We start from the raw sequence: 14,355 nt of genomic DNA, 5'->3' as shown, positions 1-14,355 counted from the left end.
TGACTCCTGTGCAGTGGAAAATCTGTGTATAACTCTTTTCTTTTTTTCTGAGACAGGGTTTCATTCCTGTCTGGAGTGCAGTGACGTGATCTCGGCCCACTGCAACCTCTGCCTCCCAGGTTCAAATGATTCTCCTGCCTCAACCTCCCGAGTAGCCGGGATTAACAGGCACACACCACCATGCCTGGTTAGTAGAGTCGAGGTTTCGCCATGTTGGCCAGGCTGGTCTCAAACTCCTGGCCTCAAGTGATCCACCCGCCTTAGCCTCCCAAAGTACTGGGATTACAGGCATAAGCCACCAGACCTGGCCCGTGTATAACTTTTGACTTCCCCAAAACTTAACTACTATTAGCTTAGTGTTGACCAGAGAAGCCTTACTGATCATGTAAATACTTGATTAACACATATTTTGTATGTTATATTTGTCATAGACTATAGTCTTACAATAAAATGAGCTAGAGAAAAGTAAATGTTATTAAGGAAATCGTAAGGAAGAGAAAGTATATTTATGATTCATTAAGTGAGAATGGATCATCATAAAGGCCTTCATCTTCATCCTCTTCACATTGAATAGGAAGAGGAGGAGGAAGAGGAGGGGTTGGTGTTGCTGTCTCGGGGTGGCAGAGGTGGAAGGGGAGGCAGGAGAGGCAGGCACACTCAGTGTGACTTTTACTGAAAAAACATCTGTAAGTGGACCCATGTTGTTCAGGGGCCTACTGTGTATGTATAGATATGTATACACACACAAACACACACACTACTCTTTTCTTCTCTGAACCATTTGAGAATAAGCTGCAGACATAAAGACTTTTTTGCCCTTAAATACTTCTGTATTTATATCCTTACATACCCATAGTAAAATTATCAAAATTACAAAGTTAACATTGATACGGTTGTGATTTAATTCACATGTTACCACATTTGCTAGTTGTTCCAATAGTGTCCTTTTTAAGCAAAAAAAAAATTTTTTGTCTGGGTGCAGTGGTTCACGCCTGTAAGCCCAGCACATTGGGAGGTCAAGGTGGGCACATTGCTTGAGCTCCGGTGTTCAAGACCAGCCTGGGCAACATGGCGAAACTCTGTCTCTACAAAAAATACAAAAATTAGCTGGGTGTGGTGGCACTGCCTATGGTTCCAGCTACTTGGGAGTCTAAGGTGGGAAGATCACCTGAGCCCAGGAAGGTCGAGGCTGCAGTGAGCCATGATTGTGCTCCTATACTCCAGCCTGGGCAACAGAGCGAAACCCTGTCTCCCCATCAACAAAATTTATTTTTTCCTCTCACCAGAGTTCAGTTTAGGATCCCACATTGCATTTAACTGATGTATCTCTTTAGAGTCCTATAATCTGGAACAAGTCTTTTTCTTTCTTTCTTTTTTTTTTTTAATTTTAATCTTTTAAGATCCTGACCTTTTTGAGAAGTACAGAATATTTATATTTTTTTAGAGTGTCCTCAATTTGGGTTAGTTTGATATTTCCTCATAATTAAATTTTGATTATGCTTTTTTGGCAGGAATACAAAGGAAGTGATGTGTCCTTCGCAGGAGACACTTGTCTCTTTATTTATTTGTCTTTTTACTGGTGGTGACACCCTTCATAACTTGGTTAGTGGTGTCTTGCCAAGTTTCGCTACTGAAGTAACTGTTCCTTTTTTTTTTTTTGAGACGGAGTCTGGCTCTGTGGCCCAGGCTGGAGTGCAGTGGCGTGATCTCGGCTCACTGCACGCTCCGCCTCCTAGGTTCATGCCATTCTCCTGCCTCAGCCTGCCGAGTAGCTGGGACTACAGGCGCCTGCCACTACACCCAGCTAATTTTTTTGTATTTTTAGTAGAGACAGGGTTTCACCATGATAGCCAGGATGGTCTCGATCTCCTGACCTCGTGATCCACCCGTCTCGGCCTCCCAAAGTGCTGGGATTACAGGCAAGAGCCACTGTGCCTGGCCAACTGTTCCTTTTTTAAAGTGTCTTTAGGGAAAATACTTTGAGTGTCAGTAAATATCCCATTCTCAAACTCTCACTTCCTAGTTTTGGCATCCAGTGATCTTTGCCTGGAACATTTATTACTAGGTGGTTGCCAAATGGTGTTTTTCTAATGTATCACTCCTTCTATGTTTATTTGTTGCCATTCTACTCTAAGGAAGAGTTTTCCCTCCCCTCCCATTTATTTATCCATGTATTTATTTTAAGCCTGGACCTGTAGATTCCTATTTTATTCTCTGGATGAAATCCTTTACTGTCATTTATTTTCACGTTCAAATTGTCCCAGATTTGGCTCATGAGTGGCTGGATATGTTTGGAGTACAGTGTACTGATGGATTGGATGAGGGGTTTGAGAGAAATAGGTGTAAAGGACTTTGTAGGTTTTGGCCTGAGCAACTGGAGAGAGAGAGCAACCATTCACTGAGGTGGGAAGGACTGTTGGAGGAGAAGGTTGGGAGGATACATTGAGAGTTCAGTTTTGGACAAGTTCAGTTTGAGAACCCTATTGAATGTTTATGTGCAGATGTTTAACTGATGGTTGATTATATATATAAAAGCCTGAAATTCAGAGGAAAGTCTTAGCTGGAGAGCATCTTGGAAGTCTTCAGACTGAATATATGGCATTTAAAGCCTCATGCTAGATGGTGTTATCTATAAAGGGGTGGCAGAGGTGGAAGGGGAGGCAAGAGAGGCAGGCACACTCAGTGTGACTTAGAGAAAACGGAGGGGTCTGAGGACTGAGCCCTGGGTACTCCAGTGTTTAGAGCTCAGGAAATTGAAGATCCTACCAATGGGCTGAGCCAGATTGGTAAAAGGAAAGTGATGTTTGTTGAAGCCAAGGGGAGATGGTATTGCACGGAAGAGAGAGCAATCAACTTTGCGAATGCTGCTGATAGGTCAGCTAAGAAAGAGGCTGAAAATGACCCTTGGATTTAGCAACATGGAGGCCATTGGTACCAGTGAGAGCTGTTGCAGTGGAGAGGTGGGGTGGGAGCCTGACAGGAGCATGTTCAAGAACAAATGGGAGCTAGGAGCACAGAAATTGGAGAAAGTTCAAGTAGCTCTTTCAAGGAGCTTTGCTCTGAAGAAGAAAGTCTGTTAGTTGTGTTCAAGCCAGAGATTATGGTTCTCTCCCTCTGCTAGAGCCATACCCCACTGTTAAAGAAAAAAAAAAAAAATCAGTGACACTAGTTAAAGCACAGTGAGGAAGATTTTATTCAAGGTAGGGGGTAGTATTACAATAGGCACGGGGACCACTGTGATGGAATTTTGCAGTGGGGAAGAAAGATTGGGCTCAACTCCTGAGTACAACATGGGCTAGTGGGAATTTGTAGCCACGGAGCAGGGTGGGAGTCAGTGGATGGAAAATTTCTAAGGGGAAACATGAGGGGCAAGGGGGCATTCTGTCTGCACTGACCTAAGGGGATTCTTACTGAAGACAGACCACGGTGGTCAGACATCACCTGGGGGATGGATGGTGGAGGGTGAAGAACTCGATTAGATATCGAGGGTGATTTGATATCAAGCATAGGGGATTCTTGCTAAGCTGGCTTATCAGAGTTCTTGCTGAAGCTGGATTTTACAAAGATGTGCTCAGATGGGCCTAGGAGGGGGTTCAGGAGACTCACTGAAATTTAGCCAAGCAAAGACTCTTTGTCACCACTCAGTCTTCCATTCTAGACAATCTTCCACTCAAGATCCTTGAGGGATACAATGCAAGAGACCTAGGCAGATATAAGTTTGTGTGTATGTATATATGTGTGTGTGTGTGTGTATGTGTGTATATATATATATATATATTTTTTTTTTTTTTTTGAGAGAGTCTCACTCTTGTCACCCAGGCTGGAGTACAGTGGCATGATCTCGGCTCACTGCAACTACCGCCTCCTAGGTTCAAGTAATTCTCGTGCCTTAGCCTCCAGAGTATCTGGGATTATAGGCGTGCACCACCATGCCCTGCTGATTTTTCGCATTTTTAGTAGAGACCTGACCAACCATGTTGGCCAGGTTGGTCTTGAACTCGTGACCTCAGGTGATCTGCCCTTGGCCTCCCAAAGTCCTGGGACTACAGGTGTATGCCACCTCGCCTGGCTAATTTTTGTATTTTTAGTTGAGACAGGAGTTTACCATGTTGGCCAGGCCGGTCTTGAACTCCTGGACTCAAGTGATCCACCCGCCTCAGCCTCCCAAAGTGCTGGGATTACAGGTGTGAGCCACTGCGCCTGGCCCTGTATTTTTAACCCATGAACTGAAGTATGTCTCGGTTCCCCCATTTCTTTTCCTTGAACCCTCCATACAAAAGCCGCTTCTAAATAGAAAGCCCCCCAGGCCTGTCTCTCTCTCTTAGGCTTAGGAGACAGAGAGCTCTGAGCCAGTTGTTCTTCCCGCCCAAAGTTGAACCTTCCTAGTGATGTTGGTTCTATTTTTCCTCTCATTTTCACAATTGATGAGTACTTGGGTGCTTTTCCTGAGCTTGGAATAGGAAGGCTATATCCATATTGCCTCCTAACTAAAACCTTGCCCTGTGGTTCATAACCCTTAGCAATACTGTCATAGTTAAAGACACTTTAACCTTCAACTTGCTCCTGTCCTAGTCTATTCACTCCTTTCGTTCCCCAAAGTGACTGCCTGTTTTATGTCTTGTTTTATCGTAGATTCTGCTTTTGATGAAACCTTCCATACCCTCTCACTTTACTTGTATAATTGTTTCTCTCCTTCCTTCCTGGTATTGTGATAAGGGATTTAGTTCCCCTGTAATGTTATGGAAGAGTATCTAACTGTGTCTTAGTTTTTATTGGGTTGGAAGACCTTGCTGTCTTGGTGATTATACTTGCTGAAGAGTTCCACGGGATTTTCGTTTGAGAAAATCATCCCAGCGAATTTAATGGTTTTGGTGTAAAAATTAAATTCTAGAACGATAGTCAACCACAGGTCTGAAATAAACAGAATGTGGTGTTTTTATCTTTCGTTTAATGTTTCTGGGTTTTTTTTGTTTGTTTGTTTTTTGTTTTTTGAGATGGAGTCTGGCTGCAACACCCGGGCTGGAGTGCAATGGCCTGATCTTGGCTCACTGCAACCTCTGCTTCCTGGGTTCAAGCAATTCTCCTGCCTTGGCCTCCAGAATAGCTGGGACTACAGGCATGTGTCACCAGGCCTGGCTAATTTTTGTATTTTTAGTAGAGATGGGGGGGGTCTCACCATGTTGGCCAGGCTGGTCTCCTGACCTCAAGTGATCGCCCACCTCGGCCTCCCAAAGTGCTGGGATTACAGGTGTGAGCCACTGTGTGCAGCCATTGTTTAATCTTTCTTATGGGCTCCTTATTCTCAGAAAAGCTGATATGTAGGCATATACTATTCCCTGTGAATTCTGCTCTTCTGTCTTGTGTTTCTTATTTTACTGTATGTCTTCATGGTTTCTCCATTCTGAACACTGTTAGGCATTTTATGTATTTTGATTTGTAGCAACCTTGTTATATTTTAGCATGAGATTGTATAGATGTTTTAGTTTTTCATTCAGGGATTATTTTCTTGCATTTATCTCTGAGGAGTCATGATGGTGGGTGATGAATTTAGTGAGCATATTTTTCTCTTCAGTAAACTAAATGATACCATGCTTCATCATTGGTTGTAATGCAACATTTTTCTCCAAGGCAATATATGTAATTGAGAAGACTGGTAGTAGTTTGTGTATGTGTGACTTACACGTGTAATACATGTTTTTAAATTGTGCGTTTTGGTTTAAATTTTTTATTGTGGAAAAACTTCAGCGAACCTCCATATACCAATTATCTAGCCTTAACAATTTTGATTTATGGCCATTATCTTGTTTCAGCTGTGCTCTACCTGCTTCTCTGCCTCTCCACCTCATCACCCTCCTTTATCACTTGATAATTTTAAAGCAAATCCCTGGTCATGATGTTACTCACAAATATTTCAGTATGTATGCCTTAAAGATAAGCACTTAAAAAATAGAACCACAGTGTCATTAACATAATTTTCATTTTAAAATATGGAAAATATTTCATTAATAGCATCAGATTAACAGCCAGAGTTTGCTTCTGGAGTCATCTCAATTGTTTTCCACAGTTTGTTTGAATCGGGTTTCAGATGAGATCTATACATAGTATTTAGTTGATGTATCTTTTAAATCTCTTTTAACCTGTATTTTCCCTCCATCTCCCCCACCGCCTCCTCCCCACTCCCCGCCACCTTTTGTCCATGCAGTTTATTTGTTGAAGAAACAGGATTATTTGTTTTAGGAACACTCTCTCTCTGTTTCTCTCCACTCTACCGAGGAATATGTCATAGGAAGTGTTCCATACCTCTTTCAGCAAGCATATATTGTCTGGATTCTCTTTTTGTTATAGCAGCAGTTGTTGATATTGATTGTCTACATAGGTTCATTCATTAGGGGTGGCAAGGGTATTTTAAAGATAAATTTGTAATATACATGTATGGGATAAATTATGTCAGTTCACTTAGCTTTTTTGATGAAGGTGTTCTATAAATATTAATACAAAGTATCAAATTGGATGTATTATCCACTAAATTTTCATTATTTTGTAGGAAGAGTGTCTTCCAAAGTGTTCTTCACTCTTTTCGCCCTGCTTGGTTTCTTCGTTTGTTTCTTTGGACACAGATTCTGGAAAACAGGTATTATGTCCAATGTAGTTGCTGTTTCCATTTTGCGGTCTTTTCTCTTTAATGTTGCTGGGGAATGACCTGTGAGGAGAGTAAGCACTTATTTATCTCTATTATCTTCATAGATTTGTAGCTGGGGTCTGTAGTCATGAGTCTACTGAGTTGTACTGCATTTTTATTTTTTTCTCTTCTCCCTACAGTGGAGTATAACCTTCTTATTAACAGGGAAATACAATTATGCAGTGAATTTTATCAGCTGCTAGATCTGTTAGTTGACTAAAGATAACCAAGATTAGATATTGGTTGTCAGGGTCAGGCTCAGTGGCTCATGCCTGTAATCCCAGCACTTTGGGAAACTGAGGTGAGAGGACTATGTGGGGCCAGGAGTTTGAGACCAGTCTAGGCAACATAGTGAGATGCCTTCTCTACCAAAAAAAGAAAAGTTGGGGCTGGGTGTGGTGGCTCACACCTGTAATCCCAGCACTTTGGGAGGCTGAGGCAGGCAGATTACTTGAGCTCAGGAGTTTGAGACCAACCTGGGTAACTCGGTGAGACCCTGTCTCTCCCAAAAATACAAAAAAATAGCCAGGCTTGATGGTGTGTGCCTGTAGTCCCTGCTACATGGGGAGGCTGAGGTGGGAGGATTGCTTAAGCCTGGGAGATGGAGGTTGCAGTGAGCCAAGATGGTGCCACTGCACTCCAGCCTGGATGACAGTGAGATTCTGTCTCAAAAAAAAAAAAAAAGTTGGTTGTCTTTGTAAAAATATGTGTGGATTGTGGTGATGGCAATTGACTTGGTTTCGCACGAATCAGGCTATGGGGCTGCAGTGTATAATGAGTTTGAAATGTCTGCTCAGACCTGAGAGATTCAGATGCCAAAGGGAACGCCAGCATCTACATCCGTGAAACACATTGAAGAACTGGGATGTAAATCATGCTCACTGAATTGGTTTGAATTATTTGGGCTGCCTTTTATATAAGTGATGTTTTTGATTACTAAAAAATCCTTATTTAATCAACAAGGTGTATAACTGAGAATCAAGGTAGCTCAACTGTAATCCTGATCTAATAAAGCTCTTTAAACTTGTCTCAAATTGTTTGAAATAGCAACTCCTTTCCTGCTGTTATGACACTTTTTTTTATTAATTGGGAAGAGAGTATTGTGAAGAATATATAATATCTCAACATGTAGATTGATTCTGTAACAAAGAACTTAGTTGCTAAGCTGTGGTCTCAAAGTTATCACTAGCTGTTTTTTTTCTTTTTGAAGAGATGGATTCTCACCGTGTCTCCTAGGCTGGAGTGCAGTGTAGTGGCTGTTCACAGGTACAATCATAGTGCACTACAGCCTCAAATTCCTAGCCTCAAGTGATCCTCCCACCTCAGCCTCCCAAGTAGCTGAGACTACAGGCACAAGCCACCATGCCCCACTCTGGGTTTTTTTGATATGTTGATATGTATCATTTTATATTTATTGAAACTGAGATACAGTACAAGTATTACCAAGAACAACTGTGAAGAATTTAAGAAAATAGGTAGAGCTGTGGCCTCCATGATCAGGATTAGGCTTATTTGTGGGAACAAAGTTATCTGTATGCTTGCATTACCAACTGTTTTAATGGATGAAGGTAATGATTGATCATTCTAAACAGGATAGGATGAATTAAAAGAAGATATAAAAGTTATATTTTGCTTTGGAACAGTTTGGGTTTCTTTTACCTTTTACATTTTGTTTTTACTTACAAAACTATTAAAATGTGTAATTTCATATCAGACACACGTGATAAAGTGCTATTCTTGTTTTAAGCAGAAAAAATAAATATATTAAAATGAGCTATGAAATGAACAAATAACCATTTAACAATGGAAACTGACCTATATACAAGAAAGTGTATCCTGTAGTTAGTACTTCAATATTGTATCTGTTTAATAATAACTACTCCCATGACTGCTGAATTTCTTCTGCCTTTCAGATGTTTTTTTTCCTCTGAATGCTGTAACATGTAAATTCCAGGAGCTTAAGCATGTATTTGTAGATTAAGCATGTATTTGTAGATTAGCTATTTAAATTGCACTGTAAAAAGAGTGCCTAACCATAGCTTTCGTTGTTTTGCTTTTTTCCTTTCCTGGTGGTTTGCCACTTAGAATTATTCTTCATAGGCTTTATCATCATGGGATTCTTCTTTTACATACTGATTACAAGACTGACACCTATCAAGTATGATGGTAAGTGAAAATTATATAGTTTAACTGGGTATTCAAGAAGGCAGGTGCTGTGTTTTACTTTACCTTTCCTTCTACAGTTTGTGGTATTGTGTGTGACAGCCTGTTACGCGTGTAAAATAATGGTCCACCTAGGCTCGGAACACCTTTTCTGAACTACTCATTCAGACCTTCTGGGTTTTTAATCTGTATGGTGAATTCCTTGGTACTTAGGGAAAGGAGGATCCATGTTGATTATAGACCTGTGTTCTGGTTATGTGATATGTTGAAGATAGGAGATGTACAGCAAGCAAAATGTTGAGGTTTTCTTTACCTGAAAACAGACACCCCCCTGCCCCATTACATTTGACAGAATGCTTGTCACCTTTTCCTTCTCAATCCCAATTTATTGACAAGCCAAGCCTGTCACTGGTCCTGTGAGGTTTAGCTCCCTGGCTAATTTCCTTGTCTCAGCCCAGACCCCTCCCTAGAGAGGGTTGCTCAATGCTGGCTTCGTGGCGCCACTGAAGAGCCCTTGGTGCCTGACCTACAGAAAGCCGAAGCTGGCGTTGTTAACGGTATTGTATGTCTAAGGCACGCAGTTGGAAGTACTGCCGGTGATCCAGCAGTTCATCCTCTCTCTGTGCAGTGCATCTGATTCTGACAGCTGTCGCTGGAAGCGTCGGTGGGATGTTCTTGGTAGCTGTGTGGTGGCGATTTGGAATCCTCTCGATCTGCATGCTCTGTGTTGGACTAGTGCTGGGGTTCCTCATCTCATCAGTGACTTTCTTTACTCCACTGGGTAAGCAATAAGTAACTGATGTTTTGTGTGTTTGAGTCACTGTTTGAATACTGCCTAATTGGATTTGCATCCTGGAGTGGCATTGCATGTCAATGCTGCTTCTGTGGAGTTCTGCAGATGCATTGATGGTGTGACACTTTCAGACAGCACCCGTACCAGTAAAAGTCCCTCCTTCCTCAAAGGCACATTAGATGAAATATAGAATGTCTGTAGAGGTAGCTTTGTGTCTATTTGTTGTGTTAAGGGGTGTGTGTTTATTAGAAATAATGGAGGTAAAGGGGCACTGCTCTGATGGCAGCTGAGTTGGGGAACCTGCTACTTTGTTTCTGGTCTTGTACCCTCAACTTCCACTCCCACCCTTTGCCAAACCCCAGGTGTCCCTGAGGTACTTAATCACCCTGGGGCAGTAGCACAGGGATGGTTCTGGGGTTTTTTGGTGTTTTTTAAAAAAGTAATTCAATTGCTATCAGTTTTTAAAATCTGGTTAACTTATAAGTTAACTTTCTTTGCCATTGTTTAATAATTTACATTTCCTGATTGTTGTCAAAAACAAAGTATCTGTACTCAAAAGTATTCTATTTGGCTGTTTCCTTTCTGTGACAGTGTTCTTAAAACACTGGAATAAAGTTGATGGGACTTTAGATATAAAAATAGCCATTTCATGAGGCTGTCAACTCTATAGAGAATGCAGGATATAATGGAGTACAAGTCATGTGTCCCTTGTCTCCCTGAAGATTTTTTTTTTCTAAGACTACAGAGAATTGACAACCTGTGTTTACTGTCTAAATCCCTTTGTTCTGACTTTAGCAAACCTAGAGGCAAGCATATTCCTTCTGGCCCTGCTATAGGTAGCCTTTTATCTGGATAGTCTGATGAAAAGCAGTGTTGTGTAGGCTCAGCTAAATGACAGATTCACATGGGGATGTTTTGGAAAATACAGATTCAAGGCTCTACCCAAGATGTGCTAAATAAAATACTACCTAATGACTGGGCATGGTGGCTCATGCCTATAATCCCAGCACTTTGGGAGACCAAGTGGGAGGATTACTTGAGCTCGAGTTTGAGACCAGCCTGGGCAACATAGTGAGTCCCCATCTCTACTGGAAAAAAAAAAAGTAGCCAGGTGTTGTAGTGCACGCCCGTGGGCTCAGCTACCCTGGGAGGCTGAGGCTAGAGGATGCTTGAACCTGGGAGGTTGAGGCTGCAGTGAGCTATCATGGTGCCACTGAACTCCGGCCTGGGCGACTGAACAAGACTCTGTCTCAAAACAAAACAAAAAGACCACAAAAACCAACTATTACTTAATGGGCTTCCCCGCTTTCGTTAATGCTTAGAGGATGGAGGGATGATAGGTTAGAATTTCTATTAATTTAATGTACTTTTCATGAGTTGAATGAGCATAAATTATACAGTCAGGAAAAAACCCTCTATATGCATTCTGGCTCTGTCACTAGTTCTCTTTCTAGCTTATAACCTTGGACAAGGTATTGAAACTTTGTTCCATCATCTGTGAAACGATCTGATAGGATAGATGTGAGGAATGAGAAAACAGAAGTAAAGAGGTCTCTTAATTTTCATCTTTATAAAAGTCTAGAGCAGTTGTCTCTAAACTTTTTGACATACTATTCCTATTGTTAAAAATTATTTTAGCGTATTCCCTTTATATATGTTTATTTATGAACTATCTCATAGCTCAAGGACAGAGTGATCATCTCCTCACTGCTAGTGGGTGCAAACCCATATTTTTATTTTTTAGAGACAGGATCTCTTTATGTCACCCATGCTGGACTGCAGTGACACTATCATAGCTCACTGCAACCTCAAACTCCAAGGCTCAAGCCATCCTCTTACCTTAGCCTCCCAAGTAGCTGGGACTACAGGTGTGTGCTGCCATACCTGCTATTTTTTTTAGTAGAGACAGAGTTTCATTGTTGCCTACGGTGGTCTTAAACTGGGCTCAGGCAGCCCTCCCACCTTGGTCTCCCAAAGTGTTGGTATTACAGGCTTGAGCCACTACACGTGGCCTACATACACACACACGAAATATATATATATATATATATATATATATATATATATATATATATATATATATATATATTTATATTTTATATATATATATATTTTTTTTCCCCCCGTGAGACAAAGTCTCACTCTGTCTCTCTGGGTAGAGTGCAGTGGCGCAGTCTTGGTTCACTGCACCCTCCACCTCCCAAGTTCAAGTGATTTTCCTGCCTCAGCCTCCCGAGTAGCTGGGACTACAGGTACGCACTACCACGTCCAGCTAATTTTTATATTTTTAGTAGAAATGGGGTTTCTCCATATTGGCGAGGCTGGTCTCAAACTCCTGACCTCAAGTGATCTGCTCGCCTCAGCCTCCCAAAGTACTGGGATTACAGGTGTGAGCCACCATGCCCGGCCAGGAGGCCTATGCATATTTTTAAGCATAAGCATTTGAAAAATATTTGGCTGACCGCTACAATCTGATTAGATTGTTAGTTTTCACCTTATGTGGGAAGCAATGAGCTTATTCTCAGAAAGGTTCCGTTCTTCATATGCATACATCATAACTGTTTTTAATACCTAGATTTCTTGAAAGCCTTTTAAAAAAAAGCCATGTATGTATTTTGTGAAGGTGAATTTATAGTTAAACTAGAGAATATAATCTGTAAGTTCACCTCAATGGCATGTTGCTGTTGGCTTCAGAGAATATGGAGTCTCAAGGTCCAATCCTGTAGCCGAGGGACTCCCACTCTTCCACTCTGACCTGGATATGTAGGTCTTGAGGCATGGGGCCATTTACAGATGGACTGAACGGTGGTGCCAGTGTCAGTATTAAACAGCAGTCAGGCTATTCTTGCTTTTTAAACTTAATTTATAAAGAGGAGTTCTTATATATTTGTTCTGGGTCAGCCTAAGTTGTGCAGCATTTTAGAGTCCAGCAGCAGGAGAAGGGTTTAGGAAGAGCAGATGGTTGGTTGGTTCCCCTTTCTTGATACGTGAGGAAATCACACGTCACAGTGTGCAGTGGCATGACAGGACATGCTTTGATGGTAAAAATCTGTTAAGTGGATTTGCTGTTTACATTGGGTTCATGGCTTAACTTCTTAACTTTGAATGCCTTTTATTTATATTTTTTTTATTTTGCAGTACGAAATCATGAAGTCAGAAATGTAGAGCTAACGGGTGATTTAGAGCTTGGAGATATAATTCAATGTCGTTTTGAGGGTTAGGAAACTGAGGCTCAAGTTCATAGAGCTAGTGAATGGAAGAGCTTGGGCTATTCCAGTCTCTTCTAAATGATTGTTAATAAATGTGCAGAGCATTGACCTACTTGATTCCCCCCACCCACTTTCTAGAACACATCCTTCAAAGAAGATTGTATTGACAGTTAAATGAAGAAAATTAGAATTCATTTCTAGTTGCCAACATATTCCCTGGTTGTTACTTTAAGCCTTTGATGTATATATGTGTTCATATGTTCCAAGAAACTAAATCTAACTTGGTAAAGCTGTTGTTTACTCTTAGTTTCTTTTTGCTTTTTCAGGAAACCTAAAGATTTTTCATGATGATGGTGTATTCTGGGTCACTTTCTCTTGCATAGCTATCGTCATTCCAGTAGTTTTCATGGGCTGCCTAAGAATAGTAAGTGTTTCATCAAAAGTTAGATTTATTCATTATGCTATCCTGTGTTCAGCTGATCACTTATTTCATCATTTTGCATGTTTACTGGGGAAGGCTGTGTTATCTGTATCAGATGATTGCTTCTAAATAGCCTTGTTACTATGAAAGCAAAGGAAATTCTATTTATGATTACCACATGGTGTTTGGCTTTTTCCCCCCCATCAAATGGAGCATCCCAGTCAGTATGCTTTTAAGTGGGAGCAGAGAAGGTAGTGCTTACTCTAGTACACCAACCCGATGGGTCATTAGTTTCCGCTGGCTTCAGAAGAGTGATTCTTCCTCTAATTAGATTTTATTGTTGAAGTTCCTTCACAGGGAAGATGTTTTCCATAGTATTTGGATAAGCTGAACTGTGTTTTAAGAACTCATATGGATGTTGAAGGTTGTTTTCAGTTTATCTTTCCAGGGAACTTCTGTTCAGCTCTGAGTGGGTCTGGTCCCTTTTCATGCCTGAGGGAGCAGAGGTGATTTCCTGTGACTGAAGCCAGTGGAGGGTTAGAAACTATTTTTGTTCTACCATGGATGATGCCTAAACTCTTCCACTCTTCCACAGCTGAACATACTGACCTGTGGAGTCATTGGCTCCTATTCGGTGGTTTTAGCCGTTGGCAGTTACTTGTCCACAAGCCTTTCCTACATCACTTTGAATGTACTCAAGAGAGCGCTCAACAAGGATTTCCACAGAGCTTTCACAAATGTGCCTTTTCAAACTAATGGTAAGACTCTTAAATCCAAAAACCAGTGTGACAGCACAGTAGGAGTCTTAACCCACCTATGCTAACCAGAGCACTTGGAGACTAAATTTGAAGAAAGTCAACTGGGACAAAAGGAGGGAACACAGCATAACAATGCTGTGAGAACCCTCTGTTATGATAACTTAGGATCGTGGGAACAAAGCATTTAAAATTTTAAGATGAAGATAAAAATCTACTAAATGAATTTCCTTAAGAAATTTCCAAGATTATTTAGGTTTACCTGGTCATTCTCAGTGGGGAGAAAAATGCTGACAGTAAAGACATTTGACACTTATGGGTGGGGATGGAATGAG

At 41.1% G+C, this 14,355-nt stretch overlaps 2 protein-coding genes across 24 annotated transcripts in view; one reads left to right on the top strand and one right to left on the bottom strand.

Annotated features, from left to right (window-relative positions):
- The window catches only part of MED21 (mediator complex subunit 21), a 1,150,573-nt gene that overhangs the window by 50,514 nt on the left and 1,085,704 nt on the right, over window positions 1-14,355 (bottom strand). The gene's annotated exons all lie outside the window — the stretch shown is intronic.
- Window positions 1-14,355, top strand: part of TM7SF3 (transmembrane 7 superfamily member 3) — a 47,189-nt gene that overhangs the window by 28,946 nt on the left and 3,888 nt on the right. The window contains exons 7-11 of the mRNA XM_050746714.1: window positions 6,545-6,631; window positions 8,765-8,845; window positions 9,471-9,623; window positions 13,171-13,268; window positions 13,861-14,023. Coding sequence (XP_050602671.1) covers window positions 6,545-6,631; window positions 8,765-8,845; window positions 9,471-9,623; window positions 13,171-13,268; window positions 13,861-14,023 — 582 coding nt within the window. The remainder of the gene's footprint in view (window positions 1-6,544; window positions 6,632-8,764; window positions 8,846-9,470; window positions 9,624-13,170; window positions 13,269-13,860; window positions 14,024-14,355) is intronic.

This window comes from Macaca thibetana, chromosome 11, assembly GCF_024542745.1.
Source record: "Macaca thibetana thibetana isolate TM-01 chromosome 11, ASM2454274v1, whole genome shotgun sequence".
In the NCBI taxonomy this organism is placed as follows: domain Eukaryota; kingdom Metazoa; phylum Chordata; class Mammalia; order Primates; family Cercopithecidae; genus Macaca; species Macaca thibetana.
The sequence above is the reverse complement of the archived record's forward strand: the minus strand, read 5'-3'. Positions and strand labels throughout refer to the sequence as shown.